The 10,301-nt window shown below is 33.9% G+C and overlaps 1 protein-coding gene and 1 non-coding gene across 3 annotated transcripts in view; one reads left to right on the forward strand and one right to left on the reverse strand.

Moving 5' to 3' along the window:
- LOC135683825 (uncharacterized) overlaps positions 1–6,979 on the forward strand; it is a 26,435-nt gene extending 19,456 nt beyond the window's left edge. The window contains exons 14-20 of one of the 2 annotated variants that reach the window (XM_065199183.2): positions 579–661; positions 1,399–1,459; positions 1,838–1,919; positions 3,014–3,165; positions 4,033–4,120; positions 4,856–4,933; positions 5,503–6,979. In XM_065199183.2, coding sequence (XP_065055255.2) covers positions 579–661; positions 1,399–1,459; positions 1,838–1,919; positions 3,014–3,165; positions 4,033–4,120; positions 4,856–4,933; positions 5,503–5,511 — 553 coding nt within the window. In that variant the 3' untranslated portion in view covers positions 5,512–6,979. Of the gene's footprint in view, positions 1–578; positions 662–1,398; positions 1,460–1,837; positions 1,920–3,013; positions 3,166–4,032; positions 4,121–4,855 lie in introns of both variants that reach the window. The other variant, XM_065199190.2, reaches the window with a different exon arrangement.
- Positions 2,678–2,749, reverse strand: Trnae-cuc (transfer RNA glutamic acid (anticodon CUC)). Its single transcript has one exon. It is a non-coding gene; the product is annotated as a tRNA-Glu (tRNA).
- Positions 6,980–10,301: the final 3,322 nt, after the last annotated feature.

The raw sequence follows: 10,301 nt of genomic DNA on the forward strand, positions 1-10,301 counted from the left end.
TACTCTTCTTGAATTTCGTGAATAAATTAACCAATCCATGCAACGAAACCAAGCCAAGTAGCTACTAAGCCAATGTTTGGATGTACGGAAAAGAAGATCGAGTTTTCTTAAAGTTTTTGTGTGGAATCTTGCTGAATTACTATATTTTTTTCGCAAAAATGTTTACAAGCGCTCAAATTGATGCACAAACAGCCATATGACTAATGTTGCTATTTCGATATGTTAGAGACTTGATTCTTATCACAGTATTACTTTTCTGTTATTTTTCTCTACCTTGTTGGTAAATACTTCAAGAACATCTTTATAAAACGCAATCATCATGATACATAATGAAGCTTTTCGTCTGATACTATTCAATGCATGAAACGAACATTCTAAAGATAGGAAAGCATATGCCAAGTTTGAATCAAGATAAGCTATTTTTTAATTTTGTACAGCCAACAATGATTTGTATATATTTCAACTGGTATCACCAACCATCGCTATTACAAAGAAGCTTTCGTTTTGTTGTTCAAATAAATTGATTGGCTGTTGATGCAAGCCATAGGTAATGCTAATAGAAATATTATCCACCTCAGAGTATCTGGTTCTCATGACAAGACAATCAAGGTGTGGGACAAAATAACTTGGTCTTGCGTTTCAACAATGCATGGACACCAAGGTAAATAAATCTTTTTTAACACCGAATCATTTCAGGTTTCCTAATATTTTATATTAAGTTTATTAATTTTTGTCTTTGAAATTCTTATCAGATCTCAGAGGCAGTGGCATAGCTTAACCTTCCAAACCAGGGGGTGGGTGTGGGTGTCGAAAACAGTATAATGTACCGACGAAGAATTAGCTGAAGAGCATTTTAGCTGTTATTTCACCTACAGATAGGCGATTCTACCAACCAGCTAAGCATTTTTGGACCAAAAGAAGGTTTACCGACCAAATTTATGAAGAATTAAGGGGTTCCACCCCTTACATCCCGCTTTACCTGCGCTTTTGCATATAAAGAAATTGTAAGAGTGTAGAGCAGTACCTAAGCGTTCTTGGTATGGTTTGCAAATGTTGCAAATGTTTGAAAGATTGCAAATGTTTCCACAAACAACTTGAATCTAACCTTAACATAATCTTCATGGGCACAGGACTGCACCATTCGCAGAAGATGCTGAATACTGTTGTCTTAATATCTTGTAATATTGTTGCTGCAACATTGCATTTGGTTCTATTGCTAAAACATTTGATAACTTTTCCTCCGTTCTTTTTAACTTATAAGGCTCTTAAACCTGAATTAAAGCCGTATTTTCCAAATATATAACTATGCAGTTATTTGGTTCATTTATCTAACTGAAGAAATTCAGGAATTGAACTATAAGACTTCGACTGTTGATATAATTTGCAATTTTGTTCTAGGTTGTGTGACGTCAGTTTGCTTGTTAGAAAACACCACAGCATTAAGCGGATCAACAGACTGGTACGTAATTATGTTGTCTTTCTTGACATTCCTTATTTTACAAAAAAAATCTCGATAATTGTTCAATTAATTTCATTAGAAAAATATCATATTTTTATCTAAAAAATTATCATATTTATCTAAAAAAATATTCAAATTTTATCTAGAAAAATATTATATTTCTATCTAGTATTGAATTTTGCAGCTTTTTATACCGGAGTTCAGACTCTCTCTATATTAAGAAAGGGTCTTTCTTTTTATCTGTTAGTATATTATAGATAAGAAAAGTTAGTAAGCATCTGAGCAAGGGGTGATGCTGGGAAGATATACTAATTTGCCATCAGACCTTCCCTAGTGCGTAGTTTTTGTAATTGATTTTATACTCTTTCTTACGTCTAGGACTGTTCGACACTGGGATGTTGCTAGTGGTTCGTGTTTGAGATCATTTCATGGAAGCAAAGAAGTCATTCTCACTGTCAAGGTACAAGGCAGTTTCCATAAGTTCTATACGTATTTCGATCATAGAGTCAGGAATTTAACTCTGTTATTTCGGTCTACCGAAGCATCTTCAAAAAATCCCGGCTGGTTTCGAGTAATGTTCATGTACCGTGGAACGTTGAGGAAAGTAGGGGGGGGGGGGGGCATAAAAGTGATAAAAACTTTAGATGCAATTTTTTTAATTTCAGAAATTTAAAACTTGGTTTCATAAGATTACACCTAAATCGTCTTAAGTAGAAACCTTTTTTGGATTTATTGTTCGTGATTCCAAGGCTAAGAAGTTTCTAATAAACAATCTACTTCTTTTCTTGAACTGTATTTTTATAAGAAGACCTCTTTATAAGATTACCGATCCTGGATTTGGCACAAAAATAAAAATAACGTAAGAAAATGCAAGTCTCAGATGGAAACTTCAAAGAAAAAACAATGTGTAATTTGAAAAATTTCTCATATGTTTACAAGACAGAGAAGATTTTATCAAAACTGTTTTGTTGTCTTAGAAACCATTTTTAGTTGAAATTGAGAATAATTTTAAGGAAAAATATGAGACATTATTGCAAAAATTAAAAAGGTTCTTATAAGGAAAAATTATCGCCCTTTTCACCGTTTATTGTGTTTATTGTTTCTACTCTTTTTTCGTAAATTATGTTATTATATTCTGGAAAACAGCCCTTTTCTGGATATGGTACTGAATAACAAAATAAAAACTAAACAAAACTTCAGAATGGGGAAGAAAAACTTCTCCCGTGCGGGGAATCGAACCCCGGCCGCGGCGGTGAGAGCGCCGAATCCTAACCACTAGACCACACGGGAGTTATTTAGACATGGAGCAGTTGTCCATTAGTATTTACGTTTTTCGCAATGACTGTCACTTTAATGGATAATCCTCTTTCTAAGTCGAGTTGGTTACTAGAAAATTGGACCTGCCTTGGGCCTAGCTTTGAATTTATGTATTCTTGGAAAAAAAACGTCTTCCTAAAGGTTTTTTGGAAGAAAATTAAACACGAAAAGAAATCCAGACATGGCAATTTTCATTGCAATGAAATACCATAATTTATAAGTTTATTGTTCTTGTAGTGTTGTGGAGATCTTGTTGCTGGCGGTGCCCAAGATGGGAATCTGCTATTTTGGGACATCAAGACTGGAAAATGTGAGGCAATTATACTAGCCCATAACGGTCCACTACATTCAGTGTCTTTTTCTGGAGCACGCTTTGTGACTGCTGGAGGGTACGTAATCTAGTTTTCTCACACAACCCCCCTTTTTACTGTCGTCTTAATCCTGAGCAATGTAATTGTGTAAGCATTTTCATTAGAGTTTTAATTGGGAACGTGGTCTGTCCACTGCAGCCAATGAAAATCTAGATTATAGGTTGTTCAATGTGAACCATTACTTTTAAGGATGTTGTGAAACTTCTACCCCAATTTTTCTTTTTCTATCTCTCTCAGTCTTTTTCTGGTTGACCTATTCACATTCAACTCTCGTTTTACAAATACTCGCTGAATTTTTACACTTCATTTAGCGGTCCCCTTCTCACTGCTTTAGTGGCATGGTCCACCTTTAATCTGTTTCATTTTCTTTTATTATTTTGTTTTACTTAGGTAACATCAAGTTTTCAAGTTAATAATAATTACATATTAGTGGCTGTGAAAAAAGCAAAAATTTGAGTCTTCTAAAGCTTCTCGTCTCAGCACACTCTATAGAGTATAAAACGTCAGAACATAGATCGAAAACTCTAAGCTAGGAAATATATACCCAGTTGTGGATGTGCTCGCGTTTCTGATTGGCCTATTCCGATCCACAACTGGGTATATATATTTCCTAGCGTAGAGTTTTAGATCTTTTTTCTGACGTTTTATACTCGGAAGAGTGTCAGGCGAACTACTTTAGTATGACTCAAAATGTTTGCTTTTTCAAAGCCATTCCTTAATTCTGTACCAAAAAAAGATTAATTACATTATTGTAGATCTTACAGAAAAAACCTTTTTATTATTTTACTGGGATCCAAAATAGCATAAATAATTTTACCGGTTTTTAATCATAAAATGGGAAACCTCTAAACATTTTACTCCAATATTGATTATCTTTACTCGCAGTGACCAGTTGGTGAAAGAATGGGATTTGTCGACTTGCTGTTGTCTTCGCTCTTTAACTGGCCATAAAAACGTGGTTCTTTGTATACAGGTAAATGTTTGACTGTTTCTTTCTATAGCAAGCCACTGTGATAATTTTTTGTTCTATGCTATTGTGTCCATGTGACATGTTTATTAAAGAAAGCGTAAGTTCTTTTGTTTAATTATTTCTACCTTTAAAAATGATCATTTTGGATGGGTTCCTTTATTGATAACAATTTGCTGTTTAACTACTCAAGCGAAGCTTTATATGTAAATTATATTTTATGTTGTTATATTTGAAAATGGCTTTTAAAAAAGCAAATATTTTACAGTATACTTAAAGCTTTTGCGTCTGACACTCCTCAGAGTATTAAGCGTTAGAATAAGGCTTACAAAGAACAGGACGGAAAATTTTTATACAAAGTTTTTTATTTGTAAACCCTACTTGCTTGTAGCACAGTCCAGAAATGATTTCATCAAATATCTAGTAAAAAGTCAAAGCTCTTTTTCTCAACAATCTCAGTCCCGGATTTCGGGAATAGAAACTTTTCATGACAACTTTCTGGGTTTTCTATTGTAATAACCTTCTGTACCCTTTCCAGCCTTTTATTGTTTTTTGTCAATCTCGTAATACAATATCGTTTTAGTGTTTCTCAAACCACCTTACGAAGCTCACTTTATACTTTACGAAGCTCACTTTATACTTTACGAAGCTCACTTCATACTTTACGAAGCTCACTTCATACTTTACGAAGCTCACTTCATACTTTACGAAGCTCAGCAAACGACTAATTATTATTTTCAGGCCTCTAAGAGAAGGATTGTGTCTGGCTCAGCTGATGGAACTGTCCGCATATGGGACTTTGGCAATCATGTTCAGCAGGTAGTCTAGCATGGGTCACTTTGGCGGCATGCTTAATATCTGTAGCTTGATTCTGCTCCAAATTAATCTTCTTAATTTCGATTCCCGGCCCAGAGGCATTTCATACCATAGTGAAACTTCTTTCTTGTTTGTTTACATTAAAAAGAAGAGTTCTTAAGAGTGAAGTCAAAAAACACTATTTTTAGAATCTTTTAATGTTGACCACAAAGCCAAAAAGGACAGTATGAGTAATTCTGAAAGTGCGAAATCAGCTAGATATATTGAAAATTGGGTGAGGTGTAACCAATAAAATAGTTGAAGTTTGGTAATTTAGTTTGGCTCATGAGGTTTACAACAGCGACTATCATTACAGCGATTTAATGGGGGAAAATCTTGTATTCACATGAGCATATCTAAGTCATTTCACAACATATCTACTCTCCTCCACAAAGGCTATTTTCCCTTTCTTCCGCAGTTCCCTTTATCCTTGTTCCTTCCCCATCACCCTCCCTGATAATATCTGTGGAGGAAAGTGCAACAAATCTAAGTGATTTTGTAACTTTAAGAGATGTTTCACGATTCTCTTTCAGGTTATGTGATCTAATCTAAAAATTCTGACAAACGTTTTTATGACATCATCCGTTAAGGAATCTATGATAGACATATTTCAAGAAACTTGAAAGGAATTTCAGTTTAATCAGAATTAAAACAGGCTTTGGAGAGAGGACGCTTCCTTTTAGATAAGCCTTTTCAATGTACAGGCCACGCACATATGTGCTAATGTATTCGATTTAGTACTTTGAAAACCAAAGGTACCAAAGGTTGCTAGATTAGTTAACTTAATTTGTTTTGAATGTCCAGTTTAACCAGTAAATATTTTGTAAGACGTTCGCTATGGTGACATTTTAGTGTCTTGAGACATAAATTATAGCATTTTCAATTGGATATTTTCAGATTAGTTATTCCCTTCAAAGAACTGTCCGCTGTTTGGAATTTCAACTTAGTTTTTGAATGGATGTAGACATAGCTTTCATCGTCAATGTTGGGATTATACTTGATTGAAACATTCCCAAAAGGTCTCTGTGCAGGTGTATTTAGTTTAATCTCACCAGAATGTTTAATCTCATGGTTTCAGATTTATACGTTTATCGTAGTCATAAATTGATTTATTTAATTTCTGTAAAACTTAGCTTCCTAGGATTATTATATCTTGAATGACTCGTATTCAGGAATACCCATGAATTTGTTGACTGAAACCTGGCGATATTTAATTGTAATCTCAATAAATTCATAGGTCTTTGAAATTGAAATACTTATTCCTTCCATGCAAAGAAAGCAATTAGACACTCTTAAACCTAGCTCTGTTTATTGTAAATACTTGGGCCATGTTAGTTTGAACCTTGTATGTAAGTCTACACTCAGTATCATTATCAGTATACAATCAACACTCAAAGGTGCTGCAATGAAATTTTGTACCGCTTTGTAGGATAACATGTTAAGCAAGAAAACACAGGAAGGAAAATATAAACCTGTATTCTTAACATTTGTTTGCTATTCTTATTTTCTGCACTTTTTACAAGCGAGCTACTTAAACATGATGCAATGTGATAAATCATATTTATGATTCAAAATATCACCTATATACATCCCTCAGGACCTGATTTAAGATTTTATTGTTATATGGTTAAAAAAAGGCGAGTTTTTTGTATGTATTTGATTCGTTTCTATTGTGTATAGTAGCATCTTAAACTTATAATCACGATATTTCAGGTAGGAGGCATCTTTGATCAAGAAAATAAAAATTTAGTCATCGCAAGAGTTGTCAATTAAGATGCTAGTCAGTAGCAAATCACATTTGTGACGTCACACATTTGCTTCTTAGACATAATTCATTTATAAACAAGTATTCAGAATGTAATAAAACTGCGACCAAAAATGGTAGTGTTCTGTAAATATTGTATTTGTTAGCGACTGAAGATCGATAGCTTTTAAACTTAGCTTTGGTGTTTTGAATTATGTAATAAATATGTCTCGACTTTTAATGGCAATAATAAAAAAAGCGAAGCATTCATTGTGTTTTATCTTTCGTTTTTTCTAACTAATTTGTTTTTTGTTGATTCTAATTATTGATTTTTCATCAAAACGGAGCCTCTCAATAAATAAAACTTCGTGTAGCTTTTTAGTTGTTTTATGACTTTAGAAATATGCTATGGCGAACATGTAAACTGTTGAAAACAAATCAAATATAGTTGTCGCGAATAATCTTCACATTTTCATTGCTTTAAATATCTTTACTACTTGACAGAGGAATAGAAACTTTTCTAATCTTGGTATTTTCAATTAATTCATAAGCTGGCTCAATCCATATAACGGATACCTCGCTGTAAATACTCGGCTCTAAAAATATGGAATGACACGTATGTTGCTATACGAGAAAGCTCAACTCATATTAAAAAACAACTGAAAGCAAACCTACTGGCCAATCAAATACCTTATGTTAAAAATACGACCCCCTGGAAGAGAAGTAATATTAAGAATTTACTTAAAATCTTGCCTTTGATTTTACCTTTGTTTTTATTAAATTGTATATAGTTATTACTAGATGCTAAAGGGTTTAATTCGTGTGTAGAAATTTATTCGTATCGTAACATATAACTCTTATTCCCACAGCGGACAATTAAACTGGCGCGAACGGTGTCCATTTAGGCTCCACTGTATCTGCTCATAGTTAAGTCGTACAGTTGCCTAGAAGTTCTTTTAACAGTGCTTTGACCATTTGGGACAAAAATATCTGTCCTTTGTTCAGAGGTGTCTGTTGTATAGAGCGAATGAAGGAGAGCTGAATCAACTACACTCATCCTTTTATAAGAGACTGGCTATGCTATAAGAAACGAGTACTGGACAGTCAGAGAGAATTAAGAAACTTAAGTACTCGAAGCAAAGAATTTAAAAAGCTGTTAAATCGTGATAAAACTGAAAACAACGAAATTTTGTAAAATCCAAGAATATGATTGCCCTGTTGGCCTAGAACTCAAGACACAAGGGATAAAAGTATACTTCCCACATCTAAATACAGCATTAGAACGGAAGCGAATCTCTTGACGTGATAAAAAAGGTCACAAACATTTCATAACATCATTCATGACATCATAATTAAGAAACTCTTAAGAAATAATAAGTATTGAAATTTCCAGAACATTAAAAAACTGGAGTACTCAACATCGACCTTTGTTTATTACAAGAAAAATGAGTGTAATGGCCTTTTATTGTTTGGTGGTTTTCATTTTATAAAAGCATTTTTCGTAAAAATAAGTATATCTGCCTTTAGAAAAGTATCTTTATCCTCGTTATAAGGTGCAAATGTCTGTTTTCGTTCCCTGAATCAAGAAATATTCTTGTGTAAAATAATTAAGAAAAGGACTGTTTGCTACATTTTTCTAAGTATTGTAAAGAAACCAAATTTGCCACTCTTTATAACTTGATTATTTACAATATGCTGCATATATCTGCTCAAAAATAGGATTCCTTCAGATAATGCACTTTCAGGGTTTTGTGCTTGCGAACAAATAAGGAGCAGGTTTATGACAAGAGTGTGTTTACAAATAATCTCTTATCACAACAATATTTATTTAACAACATGCTAACCTTTCTCAAATATATTGTAATAAGAGAAAATGTAATAAAATCCTAAAGTAGACTTTTTATACAGTATTACAAAAGTTGATTATTTCTATTTTTCCTGTTGCAATACCGATGTTCTGCAGATATATAGTTTGTGGATGGGAAGAGGGACCACGTCACGAATTTCAAGGTGAAGGTGCCAAGTTCTATATATAAGTCGAACTTGAATTTAGTGCTTCAAAACAGGGCCTCTTTGGAAATATTTTTGCTTACCAAAAATGGGGTGGCGTGGGCCCTGAAGATGAGTTATGTATTATTCTAGTGTAGTACCTACATTTTCCACCAACATTTGGCAACAGACATGCTAGAGCGCTTTTGTCTGAGGTTCGATGACAATATTCAAACGCACTGGAATTTGAACAAATCTATTTTCTTCAAGAAATTTATGGTGATTGTTGCAAATGTACTCTTTTTTACGGTGGCCCACAGGTGCCACGGCAAAACTTACTTTCTCACGGCAAAACTTTCTTTTTCACGGCAAAACTTTCTTTCTCACGGCAAAACTTACTTTCTCACGGCAAAACTTACTTTCTCACGGAAAAACTTACTTTCTCACGGCAAAACTTACTTTCTCACGGCAAAACTTACTTTCTCACGGCAAAACTTTCTTTACGTGTTGTTGTGTACGTGATACTTAGATCTAATCAATGCTTTAGACGTTTTAAACTTCGCAGAATTTGCGAATACCTACATCTTCTCTTGATAATTCTTGCAGAAAGACAGCCGAGAAATGTTCTAAAATTTATCTAGGTTGGGCTAGGCTAGGCCTATATGCCTATCTCAACGAAACAGTACCGCATGCAAGGTCTTTGATTCCTTTGTTTTGAGAGCAGTGAAAAAGATCAATTCGTTGAAAATTGGCGTGCACATAAAATTCGTGCAAAAAAATCACGTACGTGCACTTGGCACGCTCGATTGTGGCTTGTAAAAAACCTATAAATTGTGTATTGTGTTTAATATAATATCATATTAAATAATATCAGGGTGGGTTGATGGCTAGGTACTTAATTTTTCGAATAATAGTAATAACAATGAATAAAGAAATGAAATAATAAGCATGGGCATAATATAAGGGGAGGAAAAAATCGAAGTGGTTGCCCAACAAACAACATCCATTGTTTATGAAAATTTTGCCTGACTGAATCATGGTAGATTTCTGCCTGATTATCGCTTTTTTGGAAACTTTTCAGTGTTGAGAAACTACAGTTGCCGCTACAGCCCCCTTATCTCCCCAGACCCTTGTCTACTACGCCTATGTTAGAAAAGCAAAAGGAACAAAGCAATACGACGACGAGAATCCAATGTCACGAGATAAAATTTTCAAAATAAATTTAATTTAAGTAATAAATTAAATTCAAAGAAAGTTTTGCCGTGAGAAGTAAAGTTTTGCCGTGAGAAGTAAAGTTTTGCCGTGAGAAATAAAGTTTTGCCGTGAGAAAGAAAGTTTTGCCGTGAAAAAGAAAGTTTTGCCGTGAGAAAGTAAGTTTTGCCGTGAGAAAGTAAGTTTTGCCGTAAGAAAGTAAGTTTTGCCGTGAGAAAGAAAGTTTTGCCGTGGCACCTGTGGGCCACCGTACTTTTTTGTAAGAACACTATAAAGTTTTTCCAGCTTCAAAATTTGTATCTTCGCAATGTTTGATGAACATTGATTTGAAGATTGTTACAAAAATGGTGGTAGTTTTTTTAACTCAACTCGTTCATAAGAAAATAA

Source organism: Rhopilema esculentum, chromosome 10 (assembly GCF_057945365.1).
Source record: "Rhopilema esculentum isolate cy_ngs chromosome 10, ASM5794536v1, whole genome shotgun sequence".
Classification (NCBI taxonomy): domain Eukaryota; kingdom Metazoa; phylum Cnidaria; class Scyphozoa; order Rhizostomeae; family Rhizostomatidae; genus Rhopilema; species Rhopilema esculentum.